The 16,778-nt window shown below is 40.7% G+C and overlaps 1 protein-coding gene across 1 annotated transcript; it reads right to left on the bottom strand.

The window, feature by feature from the left end:
• Positions 1-5,828: 5,828 nt before the first annotated feature.
• Positions 5,829-16,105, bottom strand: LOC143419851 (uncharacterized). Its single transcript, XM_076887490.1, has 3 exons — positions 16,083-16,105; positions 12,318-14,250; positions 5,829-6,466 (listed from the first exon to the last, which is right to left on the bottom strand). The coding sequence occupies exons 1-2, from the start codon at positions 16,103-16,105 to the stop codon at positions 13,188-13,190; spliced, it is 1,086 nt and encodes a 361-aa protein (XP_076743605.1). The 3' UTR covers positions 5,829-6,466; positions 12,318-13,187.
• Positions 16,106-16,778: the final 673 nt, after the last annotated feature.

Genomic DNA, 16,778 nt, shown 5'->3' on the forward strand with positions numbered 1-16,778 from the left:
CTATTGAAATTTTAAACAAATATCCTCATAAGTGGATCTCATTTTTCTCAGAAACAAAAATTAGGTTAAAAAAATAAAAATCTGGTAATTCTTTGTTTTTACATTCATCAGGTGCCAAGCAGCCCAAATATCAAAGAGAAATTTAAAATGCATACCATGGAAGAGTTCGGGTCTTAGCAGGTTAATGGACACTTGCACTGTGTGGGATTTTGGCAGAATCACCATGGGAGCCACAGTGCGAGGACTGTCACCATTGGCTTTTGTTTTGTGTTTCTCATCACTGTAATTAAACTCACTGTCTGCATCGTAAGAGCCCTGCGTTTGGGTCCTACTTCAGCCAGACCCTGACAGGTGTGTGCCTTTTTAAATCATGTCCAATCAACCGACTTTATCACAGGTGAACTCAAATCGAGCTGTAGAAACATCTGACAGATGATCAGTGGATGTACCTGACCTCAAACTGTTTTAACTTTGTTATTATGATGTGTTGTGTGTTGAATTTTGAGGTGAAAAATGAATGTAATCCATTTTGGAATAATGCTGTAACACAACAAAATATGGACTAATTTTTACCTTTGGTTAGTTGGCTCATTTACCTACCTTGTCTGAGGTTAATATCCTTTATCGTTAGTTGTTATTTTGTCTCATAGTGACACTTTAATGTTACACCAATATAATGGATGTATATATACAGTTTAAATATAAATCATGTAAACAAGCCACACTGTGTACCAAGGAAAAACATAACACTGTATAGAAGCCAAAGTTTATAGCCCTAAGTATAGAAGATAGTATTTCTAGCTCACCACTCATGTGCAAAACTAATTAATAATTTCTCAGCTGATGTCCTCCATGAGAGACATCAGAGGATTGAATCACGTCACTGGGTCTCTCTTGCGTGGATATTTCTGCCAGCACAGTTAAGCAAGGCTTTCCCAAAGACCTCTAGGCATTTCTGTGTTTGATGAGATTCTGTTAACGAAGCAGCTGTGAAGCAAAGAAATGGAGACTGCAGACAGACTGCAGCAGTATGAACCTTGTTAAATAGGGAGAAATGATGAATAATGTGACATATATTTTACATGTTAGATTAGTCAACTGTACATCAACAATAAGAGAGAGCAGAAATGCTTTAATCCATATAATTTCAGCTATCAGTCACAAGGAATCCTGTTTTATCTTTTCCCACAACATTGCTTGAAGTTGCTTCACAACTGATGATCTGCATCATTCAATACAAAATACATTCAATGCAGAGTGGCCTTTGAAGACACAAATCACAATTTTGTGGTGACTGTGGCTCAGGAAGGTTAGGGGTTTGATCCCTGACTGCTTCAGTCTACAAGTATCCTTGGGCAAGATACTGAACCCCAAGTAGCCCTAAATTCATCTGCGTTAGAATGTATGTGAATGTTAGACATAAAGTAGTTAGGTGTAGAAAAAAATACTTGTATGTGTTGCATATGTATACGTGGGTGAATGGGGCATGTTGTATAAAGCCCTTTAACTGCTCAAATAGAAGAAGTACTGTTTAAGAAGCAGTCCATTTACAGTTTTCTGTGGGTTTGTCTATGCACTACCAACTCCTTTCACATTTATAGATTTATGATCCATTGAGAAATATCGATTATTTCTTGTTTAAAAAGTGACCTGTTGCTGAAGGTAATGCTGAGCATCAAAAACAGCTAGTAACTGATTATGAATGAGATCGCTTTATGTGAACCAATGAGAGATTGAAACATTTTGCTGTGCTGAAAATATCAAACAGTGAAGCTTGCAGCACTTTGCTATCGTAAAAAAAGAAAGAAAGAAAGAAAGAATTAAAGAGATTTTGATTGTGATCACATGCGATTACAAAAAACTAATAGTTATACAATATTCTCCTGCTTCTTGTTTCTGCTGTCCTTTTCAGCTCAAACTGTTCTTTACAGCCACTAATATTTGTGACTTAAATTCTGAGATCTTATTCAAATGAACTTGGATGGGATTAAAATTGAAAAGCTTCAATTCCCACATGGCTGACATTACAAGCAACAAATAATGAAGAGTGCAAAGTTAGAAGTCACAGCATACAAACAACAGATGTAACAAGTCCCAGTGTCCCCAGAACAGGCATAAGCAAGCTGGTAAGCTAGATCTGGCCTGCTAACATTTCTTTCTTACCCAAGCTTAGCATGGTTTGTATAACTCCTGAAAATATATGCACAATTAAAACCACTAAAATCAATGAAGAAAATATGAATATTTTGATAAATGAATATCCTTCATAATCTTGCATCTAAGAAGAGAAGGAACATAAGGTCACACTAGTATGTGTGACCTTATGTTCCTTATGTTCCAAATGTTGAAGGCATTAAATACGATATAAACAGACTCAATTAAAAAAAACAACTGAATTTTCACATGAACGCGATGGCTAGCAGACATTTTAAGAATAAAAAGTTTGACTCAAAGATCATGATAAAATGAATGGGCGTGAATGGATGAAATGAATTTTATTCACAATCTCTTCCAACTCACACAGATGACACAGTCTGCCCTCCTCTGGGACTTAATGGAAGCGTCCAGTTTCCACAGCTAGAGGCAGGATGCCAGGTTTTAGCTGAGCACAAACAGACCACTGAGCTCTGCCCAGGTTCAGGGTGACATATTGCTCAGGATGGTAAATGTGTGGAATAAACACAATATGTTCTCAGTTTGCTTGGTATTTCTTCTGAACATCTTTCTTAATAAACACTACAAATACTGCTAATATGAATCCCTTTCACTTCTATAGCTACTGAAGCAACCCCAATAAAACCTTTGCTTAGTGAGTAACTTTATTATCATGCAGTAAATAACAACAGTAAGTCACCCTTCATATGGTTCCCAGATCACTGTATACAAACTCAAAGTTTGTTCAGCTATCACCTTCCAGCTGCAAGGATCTTTACAGAGCTAACCCTTAACAAAAACAAACAAATAAACAAAAAACCAAAACATTATACACCCATAAAAACAGTTACAAACCAAGGTAAAGCCTAAATATTTAAAATGACCCACTGAAATGCAATTTGTTGTCTAAAATGCATGATCTGACCCATTTACTAGCAGGAAGTAAACTGTTAAATTATTTACATGAAATCCAAAGAGTGTAGGGGAAAGCACAGGCAGTCTTTACTCATTAATTTGCTTGATAGCTTTTGCAGCTTTATAAAGTATCCAATCAATACCAGATTTCTGTAGATTGAATGTCATGATTTACACTGTCAATAACCTTCAAATCCATAAAGCAAAAAGTCAAAGTCCCTTCCTGCATTCTTGCATGAATGATTGTGCAGAGTATAAACTGATGAGAGGTAACAGTACACTACCTGCTTAAGACTGTGTTGTCTAGCATCAGTTAATGCATGCAGAAAAATGTGAATAGGTTGGAAATTATTCTGGGAAAAAGCTCAGCCGCAGTGTTCAAACGACCAAATGAATGAGAGAAAAGATTGTTGCTTTGCCAAACTCCCAAGTTACAGACAGCCCTGATGGCAATACCAGTGCTAGTTAGCATTTCTATCTGTCCCTTTCCAAAACTGATGATACAATTTAAGGAAAGAAAGAAAACAAAACATAATAAAAGTGCATCTTTTTATGTTTGTTACTCTGATAGGTTAAATTTAAAATGTTTATTCTATAAATCAATGTACCAAGAAAAAAAAGACACATTTTTAAAGGCAATTTAATTTATATAAAAAAATGAAAAGAAAATTAAAATTAAAATTGCATCAAATATGTGTACTCAACAATCTAACTACAATGTAAAACCTGAACTGTTGTCATAATCTCTATTAATTTAACTGTAATAAGAAAGAATAAAAGTCGACTCACTCTCTTCTGCTTATCCAGTTTAGTTGTTGCTGGAGACTATCTCAGCTGCCACAGCGTGGTGATACACCCTGAACAGATCACCAGTCTGTCCAAGGCCAACAAAGAGAGACAGACAACCATTCATGCTCACACCTATGGGCAATTTCACTCGCTGGGCCCATGTCCTCATTTTAGGTTTGACAGTGTTTTAGTAGATGAAGGTGTACGGCTTAAACATAGAGCTGCGATTTGGGAAAGGCCTCAAAGGGGAGCTCCTGGGCCTGGCAGATCCCAAAGAAGGCATCCCTTAGAAGCAGAAATGACTCTGCGTTATGAAGGTCAAAGACCTCTGCAGTAATAATAATACAATCACATGACCCCCTATGAGCAAGCACTTTGGCGACAGTGGAAAAGAAAAACTCCCTTTAAACAGGAAGAAATCTCAGGCAGTACCAGTCTCAGGGTGGGGCAGCCATCTGCCGCGACTGGTTGGGGTGAGAAAAGGAAAACAAAACAAAACACATTTGCGGAGAGAGCAAACGCCAAGTGACATCACCACCCAAAGGAGAGGAATATAACTGGTAGGCAGGCTAGCGAAGATAAACAGCCCATAAGGTGGTCAAGGATTCCATAGAGTGGAATGGAAAATTAGGAAGGAACGGCGGGAGAAGAGATCAAGGGAAATTCGAACAATGAAAAACCTTAATAGATGAATGAGGGGAATCCTTAGTCAGGTAGCGATGTGGCTCGACTCTGAACTGAGCTCTGACAGTGACGCATGCCGGGATTTTAAGACGGCTCATAAAAGCTTATGTAAGTTGGATGGAGAGGGGGTGTCTAGCTGGTTAATTCACTTTGGGTAAGGTAGTGATAATTACTGTGCCGATTTCTGAAACGAACAGAGGTGATGGTGAGCAGTTTTGGAAGGGTTGGTTGAATTGAAAGACTGATTAGAGGAGAAACGCCTTTTATAATGATAACCCCCAAAACCGGCAGACAACAGATTATGATTCCACCAAACCTCATAGAACACGTGTCAAACTGCTAATGTGCTAATGTGGCTGTAATTAAGGAATTTAATTTAAGATGGCACTCCGAGACAAAACATCAGGATAAGCTGAAAACCTTAAATGCAGAGCAGAAGCTACAGAAAGTAGAAGAGGTAAAGAAGAATCTAACATTTCAGCAGACATTTGTCACCAGAGCAAAATCACAAATGAAGCGGTTGTGAAAGCAAGTTTTATTGTAGCAGAGGAGATAGCCAAATCAGCCCAGCCATTTACAGAGGGAGAGTTTCTGAAGAGCTGCATGATGAAGGTGTGTTATACCTATACCCCAGTGTACACATGCGAATGCTTTGGGAAAGGGAAACCACCACAGGTGCCTAGCCTCCCGCAAACGGCCGGACCTTCTCCAAAGAAAAGGACAAAAGAATTACGCAAAACATACAACTCAAATAAACAACAAACACGGACTCCATCCTAGAGTCTCCTTTAAACACACTTTAAAACATCACCATCAAGCGTAAAATACCATCACACTAGGGGCAAATAAATGCCAACCCTAGTTAGGTATAAGCCCAATTATGGATGGATGGATAGTAAAAAACAATTAGCTAATGTTGTTCAAAAGACTAGTGTCATCTCACTTTGGTTATGTAAATATAATATGGCCACTATTAAATTTATTATTATATTAATTATTTTTATTTATAATAGCATAAAACTCAATCTCTGAACTCAAATACTGAGCTTCAGTAAAGATTCAAGTTGCATTTATTTATATTTCCTATCACTTTATATCTTCACTCAAGGACAAGTATCTTTTACAGTGTATTTATAGTTGTATTATATATAAGAGACAAATATTGTTCTTTTAATATGTTGGCATTACATAAAATTTGTCTGAATGCTTACATTCTGTGATAATTGTTTTTGATAAAATGAAGAGTAGACTAATATAATAAATATTCCTTTATTGGGTGAAAAAATCATACCATGTCATAACTGCTTTAAGTCATACAGAATAGATATCAGAGCCTTATACAGGCTGACTTCTGCTAAATGGGCAGAAATGATACAAACACATAACAGCCTTATAAAATATGATGCAACACTATAGATCAACTTACTCAAAATATATAGAGCATATAAACATTTACAGCAATATGATGCAACAAACACAGCAGTACTCCAAAATACTCCATGCTTCATATAACTGAAAAAAAAATATGGACATTTATTTTCAGGTAGACTCTGCTGCTAATACATACATACTTTAAGTTTCTGAATATAAAACTTTTTATTGCCTTTCATAGTGTTTAACTTAAAGGCCCTGAGTACTGAAAACACTTGAATGGAAAAAATATTTTAACATTACCTAATAAGACTGATTCAAGACAAATAGTTATTTTAAATTTTTCTAGCAGTCCTTCACAAAGAGGGAACAGTCTGTCTATTCTCTCCATCTCTCAGCTGGTGCTGGCCCTTCCTCAGACACTGCTGAGTTTGTCCTGGTGTATCATCAGGGGTGCAAAACCTCACAGATGATGTGCAGCAGTGGTTTCTTCAGTCCGTCCTCACTCTGGACACTTGCAGTTCTCGCACATGGAAATCAAATGTGTGATAAGCTGCAGGATTCAAACACAAGTTCCACTTATAAATACATTTTCATGCTTTTATTAAACAATCCGATAGAAAGAAAAAGAGAGAGTACAGGACAGACAGAAAAGTGATGGGTGGTATACACTATTACAAAACTGCAAAGGAGAAGGAGTCTTTTCTGTTTGTGAATTAGCAGTACTAAATAAGTAGAGTTCCCAGCTGGTACAGTGGCCAAGTTTGATTCCTATGAATAAAGCACCTTTCTTTTAGCTTAACGAGTGAACCGTCACCTTTAATAAATGTTGAAGTCCGTTTGGCCACCGAACAGAGGCCGCAAAATAACCAAGCTAACATTAACAGTGCAGTGAATCCTACTTGTGCTGTGATATTCAGGACTGAAAACCAGGCAGCATTCACATACTTTCATCTTGTTCTGTCTGTAGATATATTACTAACTTTAATTATCCATGAAATTGTCACAGTTCATGTTTTAAAGTAAAGGCTTTAAAACTAAGTAGAACCTGAACCGCGTTAAGTACTAACATCACTAAAATCAGATTACTTTACCAACATGTGGCCAACAGTGATCTTTTAATGTTCTTCGTTATTAAAACGTTTGTATCACCGCATAAATAAGTGACATAAAAGTCAGTACAGTGGTCCCTCACTATGACGCGGTTCACTTTACACGGCCTCGCTCTTTCGCTGATTTTTTTTTTGCAGGCTTTTTTTTTTGTCTTTGTTAACAGCGCATTGTGTTCTGCATCCTGATCGGCTGTAGACCATTGTCAATCAATCTCCGCCGTGCTGTGTCTCCTGTACAGTACAGAATGCATTCAGCTTATCAAATTTACATAAATCTTCGATCTATCGCAGTGTGACTCTGAAGTGCTGTACTGTATGTTTTATAAGTTTTCTCCCCAACAAACACAACAATGTCGACGAAACGTTTTGCACCATCAAAGACACCTGCGGTAGCATCCAAAAGGCAGATGAAGATGCTAACCATCGCACAAAAAGTTGGACTTCTGGACATGCTAAAGGAAGGTAGAAGTTACCGTATTTTTCAGACCATAAGCCGCATCAGATTATAAGGCGCATTAAGCGAAATAAAACAGTCAGATAAGTCAAACTTTACTCAGCTCATTCTTCTAGCTCCCTGTACTTCCGTACCATTGATTCATTAATGTTGCTCAAATAGCTGCTATATTCCCATGTTCTGGACCTGAAAATAGGGTTTGATCTTTGGTTTCATTCTATAATACTGGACACATTTTTCTACTAAGGTTTGAACTTTGAGGGTGTTTAAACAAGAGAGAAAAGTGTGAAAATGTTCATGCCTGTCTGAGAAAAGTGTATAAAGTGTGTACTGAGGGGGTTTACAGCCTTAAAACATTTATAATAATTGTAAAAAGTAAAGTTGGCTACTTCGCAGATTTCACCTATCTTTGGTTATTTTTTGAACGTAACTCCCGCGATAAATGAGGGACCACTGTACTTTTAAAAGTTTACTCTTTGGCTGCCCCACTTGAGCCATTCCCCATTTTTTCTAAAAAAAAAACCCAAAATGCGGCACTATGAATCCTGGGATAGGTTGGGCCACGAAGGATACACCTGACCAATCCTTCAAATCCAGGGAAAAGGAGGACGCATTTGTGGGCCGCATTTGGAGCAGCCTTCATTGCCTGGCTTTGACGTAATCGGCCTTTAAGTGGGGCCTCCGAAGGTTGTGGCCTATGAATTGGGACACAGCTTTTATCTCCAATTAGAATCACTAATCACTAAGTGCATGTCTTTTGGCTGTGAGGGGAAGGTGGAGTACCCAGATGGTGCATTTGAACCCAGGACCTTCTTACTGTAACAGTGCTAACCATCACACTGTAGCCTGGAGATATTTAAAGGGGCTAAGTTTTATTTCTAATGTACATGTACATCTATATATGACTAGTTCTATTTGTTCATTTTTGTATATCCATATTAGTGGAAATTAAGTTTGTTGTTAAGGTGCTTTTATTTTGGAAGAAGAGGTCAAATGGAAGAGGAAGCAGAGACAGCAGGCCGCAAAAAAGGAGAGAGAGAGCGAGGAAAGAGCGGAGCCACGAGGGACCGGAGTGAGATGGAAGAGCCTGTGGTTGGATGCCACTAGCATCAACTAGGACACTTGTGAGGGACAGTGAGGATAACCCATCTCACGTCTACAGCTAAGGAACAGAATAAGGCAGAATGTGAGTTAGTGCAGCTTGGACTACCTTTGTATTTTTGCCCAGTAAACCAGTTAGCGGCTAGCTGGCTAGGGTAACCTAACCTACCGCTGTTGACATCATCCTTTGCAGTAAGATCGTAACGTGCTATGTTTCATTTGAGAGAATACAACCCTGTCACAATTTACTCATGCTAAAGTAATTTTTTTGTTTGGATTTATCTTCAGGCAATGTTGAACCGGAGGTATTTCAGTAGGGAAAGCAATAATGATGGTCAAAGATGCAGATAGAATACTGGTATAATTTATAGAGGCTACTGCAAACTATAACATAAGTGAAATAAGCTGTTGAACTCTGTTGAGTTATCACAAGTGTTTTAGTGAGCAAGCTGCTCTCATAAAGTGAAGACTTGTTCTCTGCGCGTCTGCTCTGGACCAGAACTCTTTTTGCCCTCTAATGATGAGAAGAGCAGAGGATGTTTAAAAAGCAAACCCTGCCAAGTGAACCCACATAAAATATTTAATTATTTTAATTCCCACCTCTGTATGAGCAACCCATTACCTTCAGTTATGGGGCAGAACATGAGGTTTTATGAGCGTAAGGCCAGAAGCAGCAGATATATGCAGAAGTGCGTGTTTCATATGAGGAGGCCAGCTCTAATAAAGAACTACAGAACTACAATAAAGAATTTCAGTGACTCTGGCCAATTGCACGTGTTTTCACGTCGAGCTATAGGTGGCCCATGATGAATTGGATGAGATGGTGGAGTAAGTTATCACCCAACTCTTGCAAGCTCAGTTAGTAAACTGCTCGCATAAACTGTGCATACAACATACAGACACATATGGCGTAATAAGTGCTCAGTAAAAGACTATTAAATATTAGAATTTCACCTACCAAACTGATTTATTCTGTACAAAGCAACAATATTATTATTAGATGTTACATTTAAAATGCTCTGAAAGGCACCAACTGCCCAAATATGGTGGAAAGATTCAGATCATTAACTCACATCAGCAGGGGTGAGGCCAGCAGACATTTATCCATTGCAGCTGCCTCCGTTAGGATACCACTTTTCTTTTTTAAATCATGGCTCTAAATACCCCTTTTCATGCTGCAAAGTTGGAAATTTTAACATGGAACTCTATGAAAAATGGACTCACTTTTAGGGCTAGCCCAACATGGCAATTTGAGCAATTTGATTGTGTTTTTGTGTTTAAAAAAGTTGATTGAGGCTAGGATTTAAAACTGTTGGATTATATTCATGTTAGGTTTAGGGTTAGTATATTCAAGAGAAGGTCATCTACTTATTGAAAGGTTGGTGGTTTGATCCCTAGCTGTTTGAGTCTGCGTGCCCTGTATCCTTGGGCAAGACACTGAAGGACACAACTTTGTGTTCACCAGTGGAAAAAAAAATCAGTTTCATCAAGTCCCTTTTTATTTTTTGTATTTGTATTTTTTTATTTTTTGGAAGGTGTCTCATAATTTTTCTTAACATACTCGGGGATTTTTTGACTTAAGGACCTGAAATCTACACAGATTATTTTTCCTGCTTTACAAACCTCTCGAAAGCTGAATGTGACACTTAAATGGGTGATTAAGACGGATGTGTTTGGAGCAACGTGTATACATTTAAATAACATTCAGCGCTAGATATTGAAGTTATAGGAGGATCAGCATCACTACATCTCCTAAAGCTCAATTATTTTTCAGCCGCCTCTCTCACACACTGAACCCTGTCTCTCACCCTCATTTCTTCTGTCCATCATTCAGCACCTATGCGTCATCCTCTCTTTCTTTGAAATTCAGCTCACAGGCAGTCCATGTCAAAATGACTTATCATACATGATAACTAATATTGGATGCATAATTAACTGGAATTCATATGTTTTCGCACTATTTTTAAGTAAAAATTGTGTTTGAAGCTTCACACCAGCTACATTTCACATGATGCATATCAATTTTCAAACATCTGCTACGTGCAGACACCTGTGAACACTGGCTGCATGGACAGAAATATAGAACAAACCATTCTGTCTACTTTAAAATGAGTAAGCATCACCTTTGTGTTCTTCCTACTAATAAGTGCAAGAAATCTGGCCTGTAGGGTGGTGGCCACTAATAAGTACAAAGTAACAAAATCCAGTGACATTGTACACTCTTTCTTTACCCTGAAATGTGTGGACTGAGTGAAAAGGAGGCTTTTGCTGTCAGTGTGAACAAGAGAACAAGAGAAAATCTGCATCACAGTGATGCAGCACTTCTGTAAACTTATTTAAGCCTTCATTTGAGTCAGAAAGAAAGACATAAAAAGACAAAAAAAACAACTGTGGGTTGATTAGGAAGCTTGAATTCTGTATAATACTTTAAGACAGAAAACAGAAGATTTGCTTTAGTAAATTGATAGTTTAGCACTTTGACAAACTCTTCACTCTCTAGATTTGATGATCAGCACCGTGTCTATACACCAAAAATTAAACCAAAGGCAGGAGCTGATTAGCTTAACTTAGAATGAAAGCTGTTAACAGGGGAAAGGGCTAGCCAAACACGTGTCCAAACACGAGCTAGCAGCACTATTAAAGCTCACGAATTAACATGTTAAATAATCTGTTTGTGTTCACAACCGTGATCTGTTCCCATCAGTTTGACACTGCCAAGCAAACACACCACAGGAAGTCACAATAATCAGCCAAGAACTTGTTGCCACATGTTACTCACAGTGAAACCCTGGCTTTTCATTTTCACATTTCCCTTTGTAGATTAATCCAACACATTCTCACAATTCCCAGTTGCTCGCATATCATACTTAGTCAGGATGTTTTAGCACCGTTTCAATGCACGGGTATCCCATTTACAATTACATATTGATAGACTGTAGTATGTGGCTGGATGAGGACATATAGAAAGTGCTCACAGATGCTATTCCCATCCAGACAGGATGGGAATAGCATGGACCACACTACTTTCAGAATGCATTATCTTGTTTAGGACCACCCCTTTTTCTACTTTGACTTCACAGTCACTGTTTGGTTACGTTTAAGAAAAGAGGTTAAAATACACGTTAGACCCACAAAGCATCTGCAAAAAGTTTTATCATTAACAGAGCTTATATCGCCCAGCTCTACATTAACATGGTGTTGACTATATCCACAGTACCAACAGAAAACCTGTGGCTACAATCTCATTGCATCTGTCTCAAAAGTCAGTCTATCCACTATTCTTTGAGCATTCCTGTTTTCACTCTTAACCTCCTAGTACCTGGCATCCACATATGTGGACATCACATTTTGGGTTGTCTAGACCACAACACCAAATTTTGCTCTACAAGGGCCTGATATCCTCTTCTCAGAAACTACATCAGGTAAAAAGATAATTCTTTGTTTTTACATTCATCAGGTCCCGATCAGCCCAAATAGCAGAGAGAAATTAAAAATGCATGCCATGAAGGAGTTCGGGTCTTAGGAGGTTAATGCTAAGTTGGGCTACAGCCTTAGTCACACAGGTCTAGAAATCGGTTGGCCATTTCCTGGTTGCCAGCAAAAATGTGTATTGATTGACCAGTTGGCAAGTTGCTTGAAGTTGCTGGCTGTCAGTCAGTGAAATCAGACACAAAGACGATTCTGCACCAAAAACCTCCTTGTGATTATTTTTGTTACTAGTAGATTGCCACAGTTACCTTTAGTTTACATGGAAGTTGCTGACTTGTCTCCAAACACTTGCCACCTGACTGCCCCTTCCCCAGCCTACTTCTTCTGGAAGCTTCTGTCACGGCGGGGTGCGCCGATGTGTGCGGAAACAGGACCCAAAAGCAGATGATGACGAGGAATAGTAATGATTAACAGAAAAGTGAACCTTTATTGCGATGACGGCAGGAAATGAACCAAGAGACCAAAGCAAACAGGCAAAACACTAAGAAACAAAACACTAAAGGTACTAAGACCAAAAACTATAACTATGACTGAGGTGGAAAATAAACAGGCTAAGACTATGACTATGACTGTAACTCTGGTGAGATAAACAGACGAACTGACAATGGCATGAAGAAAACAAAAGGCTTAAATACAGACATGAGGTGATCAGGGGAAGTGGCGACACATGGGGGAAAACAGCTGACAGACATAAACCTAATGACAGGACCAGGAGAGGAAAGCTAAATACAATGAACAAAGAACACATGACATTGTCAGAATAAAACAGGAAATGACAACACAACTTAACAGACCTAATACGTGATGAAATAAATAGAAAACCCCAAAACATAGAAAACCCAGGAACAATAACTGCCTAAACTAAAGGCAAATAGGAAATAACACAAACTAATAACATATCAAAAAATACAAAGAAAACTCAGAGTGCTGGGTCGGAGACCCAGCCTGTGACAGAGCCCCCCCCTTAAGGGCGGATTCCAGACGCCCTAAAACCTCGAAAAACAAAACCAAAAACAACCCACCAAGGGCGGGCGGTGGGGGTCCAGGACGGAGGGCCAGAAACAAGGCCAAAAAAAACCCAAAATGTCCATCAAAATCACAGGAGCGCAGGGAACAGTTCATGACTCCTCAGGGGGCCGACCCGGAGGGTGACGGTCCAGAAAGTCATAGTCCATGTGATCAGGGGGCCGGCCCGGGGGGTGACGGTCCAGAAAGCCATAGTTCATGTGATCAGGGGGCCGTCCGTGCGGACGGCAACGGCGGCGACACGGAAACGGTTCAGGGGGCCGACCTCGACGGCGGTGACGTGGAAACAGTTCAGGGGGCCGGCCGTGCGGAAGGCGACGGCGTGGAAACAGTTCAGGGGGCCGGCCGTGCGGGTGGCAACGGCGATCCGGGGGCCGACCACGCGGAAGGCAGCGGCGGCGACGAAGGAGACCACGGAGCAGTTCAGGGGGCCGGCCGCGCGGAAGGCAGCGGCGGCTCCCAAGTGTCAGGCGTACCGGCCGAGGCTTGGAGGGCACAGGACCAGGCGACGCTGAAGCAGAGGCTGGCCCAGGCGACGCTGAAGCAGAGGCAGAGGCCGGACCAGGCGTAGCAGAAGCAGAGGCAGAGGCCGGACCAGGCGTAGCAGAAGCTGAGACCGGACCAGGCGTAGCAGAAGCAGAGGCTGGACCAGACGAGGACGAAGACTCGGATGCAGCCGGACCAGGCGATGACGAAGACTCGGATGAAGCCGGACCAGGTGACGATGAGGTGGCCGCAGGTGGCGGCTGAACGGTCCCCTCGGACCCTCCAGCTGACGAGGCATGAGGCTGGACGGGCTCCTCGGGCCCTCCAGCTGACGAGGCAGGTTGCTTTTCAAGTTGCAGCAACACACAGTCTATAGTGGGTGAAATGAGTTCGTATGAGTTCTCAGACTGAGGTGTGGCAGAACCAGGTGAGGCGTCGTCCTCAGGCTGAGGCGTAGAAGCAGCAAGCAGTAGCGCAGCAGGTGGTGGTCCTGCAGGCGGCGGCACGGGAGCCGCAGGAGGTGGCGCTGCAGCCACAGGTGGTGAAGCAGAAGGTGGCCAGACGGGCTCCTCAGGCCCTCCAGCTGACGAAGCATGAGGCTGAACGGGCTCCTCGGGCCCGCCAGCTGACGTGGCGTGAGGCTGGACGGGCTCCTCGGCAGTGGCGTGTCTAGAAAATTTTTGTTGGGGGGGCCAGGTAGGGGCACAGATTTGGAGAAGGGTGGCAGATTTAATTGGCAGATAATGTTTAAAAAAAAAAAATTCTACCAACCATTAACCATAATTCAATAATCCTATAAACCTAATAACCAAATGCACTTTTAACTCTTATTAGAATGAGATTTTAACCACTACGGTGCAAAGTTTTTAGATACTGCGTTGATAAAGTACAAGAGATACAATCAGTGCTTTGTCAGTGTTTACTCAGCATTCAAGGACATCAATATTTGCATAGTATTTTTACTGACATATAGTGCACATATGTTTTGGGCAAAAACATTTTTGAATATTAAAATACGAACATTTGTAACAAACAATTGACAAATTAGCCAATTCCAATGTAAAACTTTCTCTGCCTGTTAAAAAAAGAAGATAATCTTCTCACAAACTGGTGTTTGATTTTGAAACAGGAAAAAAGTGGAGAAACAACTGAAAAGACTAACATTTGAATAAAACCTGAAAGCAAGTAAATACTTTCTATGCTGCCTTATGGTAAACTTTGGTAATATTGATAAAGAACAGCACTGGCTGATGATGAAATACAGTCAGCTGGCATGGTGACACTGCCAGTATAACCTGCAGGGCTGGACTGGGACAGAAAATCGGGCATTTTGACTACTGACCGGCCCACCAGGTAGTAAAGCCATAAAGACTTTGAATGAAAACAAACGCTGTGGTGACAGTGATGTACAGTCTTTTTGGTATATGTATGATTTCTATACATTTTACGTCAGATAAAAACTTTGGTTGTAAGATTTAGATAATTATTTAATAAAAGCTAGATATTTAAATTGAGAATAAGAAAGAAAAGTATGTCTTTGTGCCCCCTTTCCCTGTTAATGCCCTACCTGGCCCCCTGGCAAAACTTTGCTAGACCCGCCCCTGCACAGTTACCAGCTGTCAGCTACTTAGAAAAGGATCCTGGTGTTATTTGTCTCTCAGAAACAGTTCATAACTTCCCTTCAACTCATTCATGTCACCTAAAAGGTAAACCTGTTTCTCCATCACCTGTTCAGCTCTGATGATTCAGTAAGGACATCTCCTGGTTTCATGTTTCCCTCTCACCACATATACAAACAGACATCATGACCAGCAGCTTTACAGCTGTGGCTCCAGCAAACATCAGCTGATACTAGAAATTAATATTAAATAAATTCTAACAACAGCTGATCAAGCTTAAACGTGCTGCTGTTGTTTAGCGCAACATCTGCTGGTTTCCTGTTTCTGGCGCAAAGTGGGCGATAAATAAACAAGAGAGAAAAGCTGATCAGCTGATCATTGATCAGTTTCATGATTGAAGTAGCAACAGGAGAGGCAGGGGAGAGAATGAGAGAAGAGGCAGCTGTGCAGCGTAAAGACAGAATAAATCCAGCTTTGTGTCTTTTTCCATCCTAGCTGAAGTTCGGGACAAACTGCGTCTCTTCTCAGCTCAATACCAAACGCATAATATTTTCTCTGAATGAGGGACCATTCCATTTTTTTAAGGAGCCGTTGGCAACTCTACTAACTAACCTTATGAATAAAATAAAGTTCACTATCAGTAACATCATAGCACCCACCCACCTAAAAACTCCATCAAGCTGGCTAGAACGCAGTACGAGTTATTGCAACTGACAGTAAAAAGTCAGCACAACGAAAATAAACTCCACCTAAACTTGGTTTATATCTGACCCAGATAGACTGCAGGTCATGACTTCTTACCTGAAGTTCAGTTCACCTGACACTCGGACTGGTGGCTGCCTCGGGGCTCTCCTCCTGCCTCCCCTTCCCTCATCCACCTACTGCCTCTGTGTAAGCCCCGCCATAGCCACCACCAAACAACGGAGTTATTTCTACACATCGACCTGCATCTGGCCAATCCACCACCTCTCATTGTTCATGCCGTTACAAAAAAAATAAAAAATAAGTCAAATAAGCCCGATGGCCAGTCCAGCTATGTTAACCTGCAACCAAATCTGCAGCTCCATACAGCAATGTTACGACTTAGATTACATCTTATAACTCATAACTCTTATGTTAGCTCCCCTCAGTAGCATACTGTCAGAAATATTCGACGGCTGCAATAATTCTTTAACACGCCACTGGGCCACTTCGAGTATTTGGTTATGCCATTCGGCTTAACTAACGCCCCTGCGGTTTTTCAGACGCTAGTGAATGATGTGCTCCGAGACTTCCTGAACGTGTTTGTTTTTGTATACTTGGATGACATCCTCGTTTTTTCCAGGACCATGGAGGAGCATCACGTTCACGTCCGGAGCGTCCTGCAACGGTTACTGGAAAACAGACTGTTTGTCAAAGCAGAAAAATGCAAGTTTCACGCCTCATCGGTTTCCTTTTTGGGCTATGTCTTAGCAGGAGGACAGGTGAAGACGGACCCAGCTAAGATCAAGGCGGTTCTGGAGTGGCCAGTCCCGGATTCGCGGAAGAAGCTCCAATGCTTTCTCGGGTTCGCGAACTTCTACCGACGTTTCATTCAAA

Source organism: Maylandia zebra, linkage group LG1 (genome assembly GCF_041146795.1).
Source record: "Maylandia zebra isolate NMK-2024a linkage group LG1, Mzebra_GT3a, whole genome shotgun sequence".
Classification (NCBI taxonomy): Eukaryota; Metazoa; Chordata; class Actinopteri; order Cichliformes; family Cichlidae; genus Maylandia; species Maylandia zebra.